We start from the raw sequence: 16,010 nt of genomic DNA on the forward strand, positions 1-16,010 counted from the left end.
AGCATATACAGATGGAGGGAGCTTCATAGAGTCTTGGTTAAGGGCTGGTTAAAGTCTTGTTGGGACCAAGGCCAGGTTATGTTCCCAAGGTCGCTTCGACGCCCTTACATTCCCAGCCAGTGGTCTTGGAGGATTTTTCCTCTCCTGGAGCATAGATTGGGGGCGTACGACCCCTTGGTCTTGCCCGGTGCAGGCGTTGAAGATCTATGTCAACCGTACATCCCAGTGGCATAGATTGGAACAATTATTTGCGTGATTGGCATGTCTCATTGAGTGATTGAGGCTATTCTTTGGTCTATGAAGCTCGTGGCTTCACTTTGCCTCTCGGTTTCATGCTCATTCAACTAGAGCAATGTCGTCGTCATAAGGCTCTTTTTAAAGAGGTTATTATTTTGGAGGAAATTTGTGTTGCGGCAGGCTGGTCCTCTCTTAACACCTTGGTTAAATACGTGAAGACGAATCCTGGCTCCCAGGTTATCTGCTTGAGCGGACGCTTTCCATGGTCTCCCAGCTAATCTCAGATATGTAGAAGGCATTATGGTATTTCGTTCCCATAGCAACGGTCTCTCAGTGTCAAGAGAACCTATGAAAGGGAACGTCTCGGTTACGTAAGTCTGAAGATTTGGGGGATTTTTACTGTTCAAAAGTTTGGGGTCAGTAGAAAAAAGTCTGTTCTTGAGAGAACTCTCTTATGCTTCAAATTATGTGCATCAAAACTTTAATAAAACAGTTATATTGTGAAAAATTATTAGAAATTTAAACTTTTCTATTGTAATACATTTAAAAATGTAACTTATTTGTGATAGTAAAGCTGAATTTTCAGCAGTAATTACTCCAGTCTTCAGTGTCACATGATGCCAAAGAAACATTTCATATAATTATAAAAGTTGAAAATGGCTGTACTGCTTAATATTTTTGTAGAAACCATGATACGCTTTTTCAGGGAACTTTGATAAACAAAAATTTCAAAAGAACAGCAATTACTTGAAACAGAAATATTTTGTCTCATTATAAATGTCTTTACTGTCACTTTTGATCAATCAGTCAAATAATGTTTTACTGAAATTTAGAATAGTACTGTAAATCAGGGCAAATCTTTTTTCATATATGTGGGCACTGACAATGCCATAAATGATAACCTTTTACAGTTCAAAGAGTTTTTGAGCTGTATCAAGAACACTAGGTTAGAGTGAGTGACACCCTGTGTAGTTTTTGTATTTGCCTAGGTAATGTAGTTTAGTTAGGGTTAACTACACTGAAGATCTTTTATTTCATCTTTTGATTCTCTATCAGATTTGGTTTCATCCTACCATTGTAAATATTGTATATATTTGCATTATTCTTTATACTTTAAATTTTGTATCATTCTTCTCTCCATTGTATGCAATACATTCTCTGCATCATATTTGTCCTTTTATCTTTTCTTTCTGCCAACCAAACACACTCAAATAATATCATGTTAGATGTTGCACCTATACCCTAGACCAGAGGTCTCAACCCTGCTCCTTGGGACTCAACTCCTGCCCCTGCAGAGTTTGGCAGCAAGCCTAATCAAACACACCAAAACAAGTGTTGAAGCTGGTTGGAAATAAATTTTGCAGGACAGTGGGTCTTCCAGGAGCAGGGTTGAAATATCTACTTTAATCTCTGGACATGAATTTGTTCTCTCAGTCTGTCTATCCACCCATCCATCCATCTATCTATCCTTGAGCTCACCAGGCAGAGCATGACATTCCTGCTGTTGTGGTTCCCACTGACAGTTGATGTTAAGCGAGCAACTCCTGCAGTTCGCCAGTTTGATACAAACCTGCTCACCTTGAACACTGCATTTAGTATAGTTCTTCACAGACTGGAAAACAAGAGGATGGAAATAGCTTTCTGTCAAACACTCTGGTTACATATTTTCAATGTGACTAGCAAGTTTTGTACAACATTGTGTTGTATTTTTTAATACAAACAATCTTGTCAATAGCTATTTTACTGCATACCTGGCCGGTTTTGCGCATACCGGGTCTCCAAATAGAGAGCTGGTGGTCAGATAGCATGGCAGGGGGAGGGTTGAGGTACAGGGGACCTCGAGGGTGGCGGGCAAGCTCAATCGTAAGCTGACAAAAAAATGACAGCAAAGGGAAATGTAATTTTTAATTGTAATAAAAGCTTTTAAATCTATTTAATAGTAATGCCTGTTTGACATACCACAGTGCAGTTGCTTGATGAAGAGATGCATTTCTTGTCTTCGCACCACTGGCAGTCATTGGTGTTGGCCGTACAGGAAGCACAGTCAGAAAACTGCTGACACTGCTTATCAGCTGCATCTGTGGTTATAAAAACAAGAATCATCAGAAACAAGGAAAATATCTACTTACTAGCATAAAACAAAAATTGGAGGTTAGAGGTAACAAGGGTCTGACTCAGAGCTCTCAAGGTGAAACACTTCACAACTGTGGTGAAAAATGAGTGTGTGCAATGACACATGGGCAAGGGCTAAAGTTCAACAGCGGAGGTGGACATGGACAGGGCACAGCAAAATTAAAACCGGAATATCGAGGGGAAGAGCCAAGGACAGAGAAGAAATGTTTGTCCTGACTGTGAATTAGTTTATTTCAGACATGAATGTTGATTCTGTTGTTCCTGTTATTTACTTTTTGGGAGGATGTTTGCTGTTTTTTGTTTTGTTTTATCATTATTTCTGGGAAAGAGAGGTCACACAGGAACTGGATTTTGTCTGGAACAGTTTCAAGAAAATCCAGGACAAAAATAAACTAGAAGGATAGGAGAAAGTAAATATAAAAACAAAACTCGAGTTTATTTACCCCTTCACGCCTTACTTTTCTGTGACTGTCTCTAGGACAGTTCACACAACAACAACAAAAACCCCGGAAATTCAGTAATTATTTCCTCGAAATGATATTGTTTTAAACACTTATTATCTTTCCCCCCCTCTAAACACAAAAAGGCTGTATCCATTTAATGCCAGAGAATAGTGACTTTCATCAAGGTTTTTTTTTTAATTATTTTAAAGGTCCCATGGCATGGATTTTTTATTTTATTTTATAATGTTTCCTGAGGTGTACTTATATTGTTAGTATGGTTTTTACATCAAAACATTTCATAATTTAGAAATAAAAAGCATTTTTTCTATACTGATATTTAGCCCTCTGGCTTGAATGCTCTGTTTCAAGGGGCGTGTCTGATGTGAAACTTCAGTGAAAACGCCCACTGTTGTGATTGGCTGACATCTTTGCATTTGAAATGAGTATTAGATTATGTGGCGTGGTTTAGCAAGGCACAGCCTGACTCTGCAAGCACTGCCAGTCCAGAGAGAGACGGACTGGGCACACAAGATAACTGAGAAAGTTTTATTGTACTGAGTTGTTGAGAGCGCAAGTTTATTTTGTTTGTATCTGAGAGTTCTGAATAAACATGAGTCCCAGTCACGCCGACTGTCTTCTTCCTCCTTATTCTACAAACGTTGTAACATGTGGAACCCTCTCAAATACTTTTACTTGAACGAATGAACGAATCGTGAAAGTGTTGATTATAGCATTATTTTTCAATCTTTTCCCATCACATGAAAGGCTTGAGCATTGAGTACACAGGCAGTCTGTTGATCGCATGAATGCAGTTATCTCGTCATTGCAGTGCTATTTCTCTCACAAAATGCTTTGACCACAACTAACAGCAAACACGACATCGACATGAATACAGTAAGAGCTTTGTTGTGTAGGATAACAGCATCATTCATTATAACGGCAATTTGGACAAGTGTGCCGATATACTCGCAACGTGTGATTGACAGCTCCGAACATTATAAAGAGAGTTTTCTTTGATCGCTCTTTGTAATCATTTAAATAACAGATTTGTTTCATGCTACTAACAGAAACCATGTGAAGTTTATCGTTTTAGTCACTGGCTTGGTTCACTGATGCATTACGCTTACTGTGCGTTCACACCGCCGCCGGCGAGAGCGTCAAACTTCGCTCTGGCCGCCCTGCCATCGACGCTGTAGAAGATTCGTGGACGCGCTGCCGCTCTGACGTAGATCGAATGCTTGGTCTTTTTTGAAACAGCATTTAAAGGGGCTGCAAAGCAAACAATCATGTTGATCGGCGTTTGTGCTGACTGACCACAAGTAGGGTATAACCGTATAATATAACCTCATGAAATCATTTAAATGTGAAAGTTAAAAAAAGCAGATTGATGAAAAGAACTTAACAAATATAGTTACATGTTTGCTAACGAAATAAACCAATTAAAAGCCATTTGTGTGGTGTATAAATAATGTTGCGCATCTTCTTATCAAACCCGCCGCACCAGCAGTGATCAACCTCTCTCTATTTTGCTTGGGAACTAATGTGGTCGGAACCAAAGTTTACAGCGCTGCGTTCTCTAGAATCATCTCAAGCGGAGCACTTCTACATTCCCATTGGTTGCCGCCGGCTGACGCCGAAGCGCGTCGTAGCTCATTACCATAAAGTTGACCTGATCCCAACTCTCCTCGACGCCCAAATCGTCCAAGACACACCGCGCCGCTCTCGCCAGAGAGCGACATACAGGGAAGATTCCAGATCGGCTCGTCTGAGCTTTCATTTTCTCAAAGGCAGAGCAAGACACCCAGAACTCGGTTTACACCTATCGAAATTTATAGCCACTTGGGGACCATATACAGGCTAGGGGAACTCAAATTAATGTTAAAAAACCTCATAAAATGCCATGGGACCTTTAAAAAGAGGATGCAAGCGTTTCATAAAATAATCCCATGCAACTCGTGCCATATATTCCAAGTGTTCTGAAAGTATACATGGGTTTTTTGAGAAACAAACTGAAAATGTAATTTATTATTAAGGAGGGGTCTAATGCTATTTCTTGCATTCTGACTTATTTACACTGTTAAAGAGTTGGATTCTAATGCTAAACATGGACAAAATATTTAAATATGAGTTGGACATATTACAGAGTATTTCTGTGCCAAATACACTCCTTCCGGTTTCAAATAAGTTTCGGAAAGTTTTGGTTGTGAGGGAAAGATAACCTTGTTCAGCTTCCCAAATAACCCAGAGTTAAACAGTGGATGCAGTTTGTTTATCCGGAGCAGCAACGAGTTCTGCAAGTGTGTTTGTTTGTTCCCCGTCACGAGTCAAAACCGGTGAGTGAAACTGCATCAAATGTCTGTTTTTTGGCAATCGGCACGTAAGTGCATATACTGTAAATAACACAAAAGTTATCCAGGGAGGGATATTGCCAAGAATGTATTGTGCATGTGTGTGTGCGTGTGCTCTCTTAAAACCCTTTCATGCATGATGTCCACATTTGGGGACAGTTAATTTAACTCCATTTAGGGTTCATTTATCTTGGTAATTCTCTCCAAACCCCTTGAGGGCAGTATCAGTAGATTGACAGCAATATTTTAACAGTGGCTACTGTCTTGTATCCCAAATATTCATTGCTTGATGACATCATTAATCCAAGATGGCTGACAGCGATAGCCATGTGCCAAATGCCCCAGGCATATCTGTGAAAAACTTTTACATAAGGAGGTCAATTGAGCTAAAAAAAAAAAAAATGAGTATGTACAGTAAAGTATGATAAATATGTTATTATTTTAAAAACTAAAATTTAGAGTAAAATGTCGTTTTTATACACCAAAAACGAACTGTCCACGTATGTGGACGTCATGCAACAGTGGAGTCAGATTGCATAAAGTCTGATTTCTGTACCCTGCTAGTATATATGTTCTGTTTTTGCAAATATGTTTTGAATTGTCTTATATTGTAATAAAACAGACATTTAACAAATATATCAACATAAATAACCATTAAAAATGACATATTACGGCATTAAATGGCAACTTTACACAAACATACCGAGACAAATTTGCATTTTGTCTACCAAACAGGGACAGCACAGGTCAAGCACTCAGTTCAGAATAACAGAGAATATCCCAGAGGACAGTGTGTGTGACAGTGACCGCACTGATGAGGAGTTTGTGCCAGCAAAGCCAAGCCCATATTGCTATTAGGTTTCCACTTATATGTAACTAGCATAATAGTTCCTACACTTTGTGTTTTATCGTTGTTATATTGTAATATTAATGTTTTAATTATCTGAGCTGTTATGCATAGCATAAAATGACATAATAAAAGCACAATATTCCATATTGTCATCTGTGTTTTTTTGTCCCATTTTACGCCTTTGTTGCATGGTGTCCACATACGTGGACAGTTAAATAATTTTTAAATAAAACTGAATTTTGTAAAAATTTTAATGGATTTAAATTTTAGCATCATATTAAAGTACAGGGGTTAAAGCAAAAAAAAATCCTGCGCCTGAACTTTTTTTTTCAGTGGGGTTGGGGGCTGGATCAGTGGACAATTGCGTTATTTGGCAAACAAAAGAAAAAACAACAGTATAATAATGTATCTGCCAGGGGCGGAGCCAGACATTTTAAAGATTCGGGGCTTAGCCAAAAATCTAGTTTGTTCAATGACATTTTAATTTGGCTTTATCAACTTTACTGACTTTGAGGAACATTGTTGTACTAGACTGGAGTAAAGTTCATAATGATAATGATCAGTTTTTCCTACAGGATTTTGTAAAGCTATGTTGGGTGGACATCTGTCCCTCTACGGGGGTTCGGGGGAAGAAAAATGTAAATGCCAAAAAATGTAGATGACAAACAAACAAAAAAATCTTAGGAAATTGGATCAAAACAAGGCAAATATATTAAAGAGTATTAGCAAATATGACTAAAATGCCCAGGTGGAAACTGTCAAAATGGCAATCAAGAAATTAATAAACTAAACCCTCAGAAAAACATAATTTTCAATGTCAACAGTAAGAATAAGCCAATTTATGTGCAAAAAGTACAAATATAAGAGATCGGAAAAAACAATGTAATTTGCAGGCATTTCACACCAGGGACATAGCCACGAGGCCCCTTCATTTACATGTCCGGCCCCCCAGGTTACTGATTGCTTAAAATAAAATAATGGATTGAGTGCACAGCGGCAAACAGAGGAGTGAGCTTGTCAAGCACACATCCCTTTTTCACAGACACCGCTGGAAGTTTGAAGTTCAGTCAGATATTTTAAACATTAATTGCTTTGATTCACGAAAATAGATTTTTTTTTTCCACAAAAGGCCACTAGTGAAATATTAAAAAATAAATTTGATTAACCTCTCGTCATCTCTAATAGAATATGCGCCCGTAATGCAGCGTCAGATAAATGGTTATTTTTTTTTACTTTCACTTTGAATAATTGACTGCCGTTTAAGACCCTCACCGGCATAACTCTCGCGCAAAGTTTGCACATTGCGATATGATATCCACTGGCCTGCCCTCATGGTTTAAGATTCAAACATTTTCAATATTGGCGTGGCATTTTTCTTTATGGTCACGCAAAATGATGGACAGACAATGATTCACATTTCGAGCGCATCATTTCCCGTGATAACAAAATGAAGTAGGCTAAATTATTGAATTATATATATATAACCTATATAATATATAGCGGCCCCCTATTTTTTAGATGGGACCCTTCAAAAATAAAATTATGGCTAAGCCACTGTTTCACACACGTTAATTCACACACCACTGCCAAAATGCGTCATGCATTGATCAGTCAAAACTGAATAATCGTTGATTCAAACCTCTTTCAGCAGTCTACGGTTTAAAACTTGCATATGTCCTGGTCAGTGTGCACACGATGATGGACAGGAGTCATAGTCACTTATTCGTTATTCAATTAAAGCCATTCAACTGTGCTCTCAGAGTTGGTTATGTTTATAAAGAGGTGTAATCCACGCTGGATCACTCTCCCACTCTTTACTCTAATACAGATACAACTTCTTTATGCAGATACAACTGTATATTTATGTCACTTTAGAATTGCGATCACTTGAATATACAGCTACAAGATATCGCGCTAAAAACCCTTCAGTTATGAATGACCGTGTCTGCCTGTTGATCGCTGATTGGCTGGAAGTGTGTGCTCGTCAACGACATCAACACCAATGCCAGATGACTCTGCATGTTACTCTCAAACCATTGGTAGGCGAACTCATGAACTCAAACGATATCAACACAGTTTTTTATTTATAGAATTTTTCACCGCAGCCAAATGCCGGAGATCCGGCACGGTGCCGGAATACTTTAAGCCCTGAAAGTAATAAAAAGAATCTTTAAAAAATCTAGATAATGTTTTCCATAATTCATGCATGAAAGGGTTAAGCTCCGCCCACTGCACTCCTCCACGAGTTTGGCTGTTTTCGGAAAGAATCGGTACAGCATATGTCTTATAAATATGATAAAACTAAAGACTCTTCTGAGATATGAAGGATGCAATACTACTCTATAGGTACTCAAGATTAACATGAGATTGGCTGAAACTGTTACCGCCCCTTTAAGCAAAAATCTGGCCACGGCCTTTGCAGTTCTATATACATTTATGCAAGTGCGCAGCACATACACATAATTTTTCATCAATTATAATTAATTTGCATAAAACAAGGTTTTACACCTCAGAAGAGTATGTGTGTATTTAAATATCTCTGATGTGCTTAGGTTGTTAGACAGTCAGAATGACAGTTCTTGTGTGAATGTTAGAGCAAATAATGTAGGCCAATCATTTACAACTAATTTAATAATTTATAACTTGAATTATTTTATTTATAAAATACTTTTTTTAGCACTTACTGGGCAATCAAGTTATGGCAGTCACCATTCCCAATTGAACCCACTGATTAACAATTATGATCTCTGGAAAAAAACTTTCATTTCGATGTGAATGAGTTTGGGGTCAGTTCAATTTTTTAAAGAAATAAATACTTTTATTCAGAAAGGATACATTAAATTGATCAAAAGTGACAGTAATGTCATTTATAAATGTTACAAAAGATTTCTATTATTTAAAATAAACACTGTTCTTTTGTATTTTTGGTAACACTTTAGGGTCCAATTCTCAATATTAACTAGTTGCTTATTAGCATTCATATTACTACGATATTGGCTGTATATAAACACATATTGCCTTATTCTGCATGACCATTCTACATTCCTTAATCCTACCTAAATAACTAAACTTAAAGGGTAACTAAACCCCAGCTCATTCCACTCACTGGCAATATTTGAAAAATGCTAGAAAAGTGGGCAGAGCCCAGCGGAGACAGAGGGGATGAACCGAGGGCGGGACTGAGCAGAGGGCGTGCACCTGAGACCCGCAGTGACGGATTGATTGACAGCTGTCTGACTCGCGAGTCGCAAAGATGGAGAATGACTGGAGTGACGCCAGTAGCTTTACAACAGAGCGGTCATTCTCCCCCACCTTCACCTGAAGTGGAGGAGGGTGATTTGTCTGTAGACACAAACCAGAGCCTTATCAATGCGAGCCGCTGGCTCAAACTGCGTTAACTCCCGATGCCGGCGATGCTAGTAAAGCAGCAGCGCAAGAGAACTGACCTAATCTATGAACAGTCAAATCCTTATACTAAATGCCACTAAAAATAGATAAGATACATACGATGTATTTTCATTCAAATTAACTGAATAAATAAGCAGTACAGGACCAATAAGTTCAAACCTAATAGCCTAATAGTATTGTTGTTCATTTGAAAGTGCGTCTCATGTATGAAAATGATCTTCTGTACACATGACAGGCGGCAATAATATCGCAAGAAAAGCCTAATGTGTACTGACAACTGCATTATTTAACCGTATTTTCTTCATTACAATGTTAAAGCAAGTGTCAAGTAAGTTTCATTCAAAATGTTTCTACTTCATGTAACATGAGAGTTCATACTGGAGTGAAGCCGTTCTCATCATGTGATTGGGGAAAACATTTCTGAGGGCGTGGTTTGCTCGTGCCAGGGGCGTGGATAGTTAGCCGTTGGAAGAACCATCATACGTCACGATGACCTACAACGTCCAATAGGAAAATTCAACTGCAGTAGCCACCGTTTAACCTTAAGAGGGCAGCACTTAGACGGTTTTACACTATATATTATACAGATCTGCAAACTTCTCAGATTAAAAAAGGTGACAGTGTCGCGGGGGGGGTTGTGATTTTAATATGCAAATGACACATTTCTGAGCGTGACTTGAATGACACATTTAATATTTTAAAAATGCTTTTATTTAAAACACGGAAACGCCTTGAACTCAAGGAAGTGTTGTGACGCATGACAAAAAATGAAAGACTGACAGTAGGGGTGTAACGGTACACAAAACTGTTCGGTACATACCTCGGTTTTGAAATCACGGTTCGGTACGAGTTCGGTACAGCAGTTTTACAAAATTGCTTTTTATTTATTTTTTTTATTTAACAGTGGTTTACTGAAGAAGAAGAAAAAGTGTCTGTCCTTGAATGAAATTATATCTAAAAGTTTATTGAAGAGATTTCTGGAAATTATATAGGGAGCCCTTACTTGCACATTAATATTAAAGGTTAACAACAGAGCCCAAACTATTAGCTGTAATTCAGTTGCTATTTATTTTTAGGTATAATAATCAACACTCAAATAACACATTGTATGCAAACATGTAAACTTCACATAAGGCAGTTTTTGCATTAACTTCTAAATCTAATTATAAAATAGTTTTTTTCTCCAATTCGTTGTTGAAATATAATAATTTATACACAGTGTCTGTCATTTTCATGACAGGTTTATTTAACATGCATGAAATAATCAAGACATCACTAACAGGTTAAGTAGAATATAATGAATATATAGGCTAATATAGAGCATATATTTAGTGAAAGAGTTGATTTCTCTAGTGAATTAAATTCTGTGGGCCTGAGGTTAATGTGATGCTAACGTTGCATGACATTGTTTAGTTTACAAGCAGTTATACTGACGCCTTTCCGTCGTTTAAAACACTGATTTAGCGATTACACCACATATATACATGACATTGAGTTGTAATGTATCCTCAGCATACCTTCAGATGTTCATTCATGTTTATTCTTTAGTAAGAGATGATCGATCGCCTTCACAGATGATCGCGTGGCCGCTTGAACTGTGATCAGTGACCAGTCACGGGTCAAAGAGCGTCAAAACGGCATTTATCGTTTGAATTTTGTGATAAAATAGACTGAATACTTAATATGTTCGTGTGGGAACTGGGATTGAAGTGTGTTCCACGCTTAAAACAAGCCGACTGTGAACTGTTAAGGATTGCACTCGGAAACCGTTCGGTAACGTTACACGCGTGCACCGAACCTACCCCCCCCACCCAAAAAAAACTCTCCGGTTCTACGCGATTCACGTAAATTACCCAATTGAGTTTGCAGGTGTGTATTATAGAATTAAAACACTTTATACCCTAATGTCAAAACATTTACTCGAATCAATGAACAGCATTAATAAAGCCACAGTCTTGCAGATCATTAACTTAAAAAAGTTGGATTAGGGTTTAGTTACCCTTTAACAACTACCTTAATAACTATTAATAAGCAGTAATTAGTAGGGATGGTCCGAATACCATTTTTTGAGCTTTAAAGCTTCAGTAGTAATCTACACCGAATATTCGAAGCTTCGTAGGGAGGGGGCTGAACATATTCTTCTCTCTAATAAAGGCAGAACACACAGGTCTGTTACGTCCCAGTAACAAGCTCCTATATTTTGCAGTAGATTCATTTAGATTGATAATAATGGGTAATAGGCTTTCTGTGATAGTCTGTGTTAGTATTCAGGCATAACACGGGTTAAATCACTTGCCCACCATGGCACCGCCCCCCACCGTCATTTTGATATTTTATAGTAGTAAAAAATTTTGTTCAGTTAGAGAACAGATTCATTACAATTAAAAACTGAATGTGCAGCGTGAGCCAAACAATAGTCGCAGCACAAACTGCAGCATGAGTCATTCATCACGAGAGTAAGGAGCTGAATGACAAAATGATTGCGGAAGATTTGATTTCAACAACGCGAAATGTAAACGCGCCTATTTAGGGGAGTTTGTCATTGTACTGTTATGTTGTTGTGTTTTTCATTAAGAATAATAGGCTAATGAACGCATCATTCAAGCAACCCGCCCCCAAATTGGCGCAAATTCTAAACCGAAACTAAAATGCACACTGCCGCACAGTCATTCATTCACGGCTGCACAGTGCACAAGCATGGTAATGAGACGGTGAGGGAAACGGAGAAGGTTTTTCTCACCGTCACATCACTAATGGGTAAAAAAGGCTAATACATTTTCTATGCAAGAAAAAAACAAATATTCGAATCCCAAAATTGAAAATCGAATACCAACCCACCAAACGAATATTTGAAAATTCTGGTCCAGCCCTAGTAATTAGGAAGTTTATTGAGGCAAAAATCATAGTTAATAGTCAGAATAGGACTTAATTTTAAGGAAAAATTTTTAAAAAGGGAATATGGTAGTATATATTATATATACACACATACACACACAATTCATAATATCAGGAACATAGTGTATAGTAAAAAGTCCAGATACTATTGTGAAAATACAGAAAGCAACCACCCAAATAGTGCCTACGCACAATGATAAATTGCACGATTACAGGTCTCTGAGATGCACACAATACAGGATAATCCATCAGAAACTTGTGTGTCATTTCATTACTTAATTAAAGTCCAATACACCTCTGATAGAACTCCAAACTCCATGCGGTAATTGCAGTAATCCTCTCAGGTCCAGTTTTGCCTACAGAAAAAAACATCTGTATCCACAATCGCTGGAGATTAGTTTCATTGCAATCATAATTACATCGCTATGAGATTATTATGCGCCGACTGACCTTTTGTTCAGTCAATTATCAACAGGCATTTTCACAGTCAGGCAGGATTTACCCAGTGGAAAACAGGCTGCACGCCATCAAGGTAATCACAAAACATGTGAGTGGCTCTGCATATAAGCCTTCCAATGTATCAAGTGTAAATAGGATTATATGTGGCTTAACAATAATCTCCTGACAGAGGATTTATTATAAGGAAAAATACTTTCCAGGTGTTTGTTTGACATACAGAGCTAATGGTCCAACTCAATTGAATGACATGTACAGTGAAATTCACCCCACTGGGATGGTTATGTAGGATAGCCGACCAGGTAAATAGATATTCCCACAAGATGAAATGACGTGTAAACATTTATAACACTTGTATTTTATAAATTAAACTACTATTCAAAGTTTGGAGTCTGTAAAATGTTTAAATGTTTTTGAAAGAAGCTTCTTAGGCAGCATTTTTTTTATTAAAAAATATAAAAAAAATAAAAAGGTAATGTTATGAAATGTTATTACAATTTAAAATAACTGTTTTCTATCTAAATATATTTTAAAATATCATTTATTTCTGTGACGGCAAAGCTAAATTTTCAGCATTCATTACTCCAGTCTTCAATGTCACATGATCCTAATATGCTGATTTGGTACTCAAGAAACATTTCTTAATATTATAAATGTTGAAAACAGTTGTGATGGTTAATATTTTTGTGAATCCCTTTTAAGGACTTTTTTTATTAAATAGAAAGTTCAAAAGAACAGCATTGTTTTTAAAATAGAACCATTTTCTAACATTAAAAACATCCTTGCTGAATACAAACATTAATTTCTTTAAAAACAAAATCTTACCGACCCCAAACTTTTCAACATTAGAGTATATTCTGGTACCTCATTTATCTTATTATATGGCCCGTTGGAATACTTGATTGGTCAATCACAGCACTCTGTGGTCTAATATTTTTGTATAGTGACTACTAAACTATTTAAACAACATGTTGTGATGCTCATATTAATATTTCATACCCATTTATTCATTTATTTTTGTCAAATATCCTTGTTGTAGGCGGAATAATGTAGTCAGGTGGTTATCGCCACAAAACACACCCCTTCAAGGTGATGCGAGACCCACTTTTTACTGACTCCTTCAAATCAGAACTGTATTTAATGTGAATGTATGGTGAAAAAAAAACTCAAAAACAGGTCACAATACCCCCATAATTGACCATAGACGTAATTCTGTGCAGCCGGTGTTTAAACATAAGCTTTTAAAATGATAGGTTCTTACTGGTGCGTGCAGGGCAGAAGGAGGCAGGCACACTGGCATTAGCGTGGCTAGAGTCCCAGGGTCCACAGCGTTCATCAATCCAGACACAGCGAACACCAGGACCAGCGCTTTGACAAGGATCCACCTTGAAGAAGGCCTCACAGCTGGCAGGCTTATACACCAGCACATCGTTCAGAATCACACCAGAGAAACCACCAAAAATGTACATTGAGCTGAGAGGAAGAGAAAACAGACCCTTTTTGTATTACAACCCGTTTGCATTGCCAAAACAATTTTCCAAAGGAAATGAGAGGATATGGCCACACATTCAAGTTTTTTTTTTTTCCTGACCCATGATGAGTTGTTAAACTAAATGAAATTCAGTGGAAAGAATAAGAACCTGGGTACAGGAAGAGCGCTATATACTGATGGATCAGTGAATGGAAAGAGTCCACATCAAGAACTTACCCATTACTGACAACTGCTGTGTGGCCAAAACGGTTGACATCACGATGAAGACTGGGATTTGGAAGAATGGTCCACTCATCACATGCTGCAAAGCACACATGCAAATAAGTTTAAAAATAAATAAATATAGTTAAAAATAGCATCACATGCTATTAGATTCACAAAGTATATAATAATACCATTATAAAACATTACCTCACAACCCAAACACTAATAAGAAGATTATTAGTCATTTGATATTTTATTCTAGAGATGCACAATATATATCCATACCAAACCGGTTAATAGATGATATTATAAATAAATTGTTACTTAAAGCTGCAGTTTGTAACTTTTGTAAAAAATATATTTTTTACAAATTTGTTAAACCTGTCATTATGTCCTGACAGTAGAATATGACACAGATAATCTGTGAAAAAATCAAGCTCCTCTGGCTCCTCCCAGTGGTCCTATTGCCATTTGCAGAAATACACCGCTCCCGGTAAGAAACAACCAATCAGAGCCAGGAGGAGTGTCTCAGCAGTGTCAATCAAGCTCGTGTGCTCGCTGATCATACCCCTCTCATGCACAGCGCGAGCGCGTACAGGCGTTCAAATTCAAGATTACCGGTGTGCCGCAGCTTTGCTTATGGCGGACAAACAATCCAAACTGATACCTCGAGTGGCACCTGCTCATAAAATAAAGACGGGTAAAGGGAAAGAGACAGATGACGATGATAAAAAAGACAAAAAGAAAGAATTAGATCGAGCCCGAAATAAAACAAGGTAAATATCGGAGCGGCTTTTCCAAGGTGGAGGGAGCTAGGCTACGTGTCCTGAAAGGATTAAAAACCGATGCAGAGTTAGCCACATTTCTGCTTGACAAGTAAGTATCACAGCTTCCTCTTCTCCCCGCCCGTTGACTCCTCGAAGTCGCTGTGGGTGTGAATTCCTCGTCGGAGCCCATTGACTCAGTGTCAAAACTCTAGCCGCATAACATACAGGGAGTGCAGAATTATTAGGCACGTTGATTTTCTGATCATATTTTTTTTCCAGGCACATTTGACCAATTCCAAACCACAGTAATCCTAATAACTACTATTGATTTAGTATTTAATAATGTATAAGTGATATATAATTGTTCATGAAGGCTGGAAATGAAAATCACCTTATATTCAGGTGTGCAGAATTATTAGGCATGTTTTCTTTTACAGATAAATTGAGCCAAAAAAGAGATTTAGCTCAGACTAAAAAGTCAAAAAGTATTAAATGCCCATGAGAAGGATGCAATACTAATGCAATACTAGACATTGCAGTTAAGGCGTGACCATTGGACAGTGAAATGCTCGTTGGGTCAGCAGGATCTGACAAAAACAGGTGGTGAAGAAAAGACACCTGTTAACTGCAAAAGAATTAAGAATTAAGGTGAAGAATTAAGGGTGAAACCATCAGGAACCCTTTAGTCTCCAGCGCCACCATTTTCCAAAGCTGCAACCTACCTGGAGTCTCCAGAAGTGAAGGTGTCAGGATCTCAGAGACTTCAGTTAGGTAAAG

At 37.7% G+C, this 16,010-nt stretch overlaps 1 protein-coding gene and 1 long non-coding RNA gene across 2 annotated transcripts in view; both read right to left on the minus strand.

Annotated features, from left to right (window-relative positions):
- Positions 1-16,010, minus strand: part of LOC307142248 — a 673,051-nt gene that overhangs the window by 378,854 nt on the left and 278,187 nt on the right. The window lies entirely within an intron of this gene.
- The window catches only part of atrnl1a (attractin-like 1a), a 351,306-nt gene that overhangs the window by 235,404 nt on the left and 99,892 nt on the right, over positions 1-16,010 (minus strand). Inside the window, exons 11-15 of the mRNA XM_079843147.1 lie at positions 14,479-14,563; positions 14,032-14,243; positions 2,197-2,315; positions 1,989-2,105; positions 1,717-1,849 (exon numbers count right to left, since the gene is read on the minus strand). Coding sequence (XP_079699273.1) covers positions 1,717-1,849; positions 1,989-2,105; positions 2,197-2,315; positions 14,032-14,243; positions 14,479-14,563 — 666 coding nt within the window. The remainder of the gene's footprint in view (positions 1-1,716; positions 1,850-1,988; positions 2,106-2,196; positions 2,316-14,031; positions 14,244-14,478; positions 14,564-16,010) is intronic.

The sequence above is a fragment of the Gobio gobio genome, assembly GCF_949357685.1.
Source record: "Gobio gobio genome assembly, chromosome: 18".
Taxonomy (NCBI): domain Eukaryota; kingdom Metazoa; phylum Chordata; class Actinopteri; order Cypriniformes; family Gobionidae; genus Gobio; species Gobio gobio.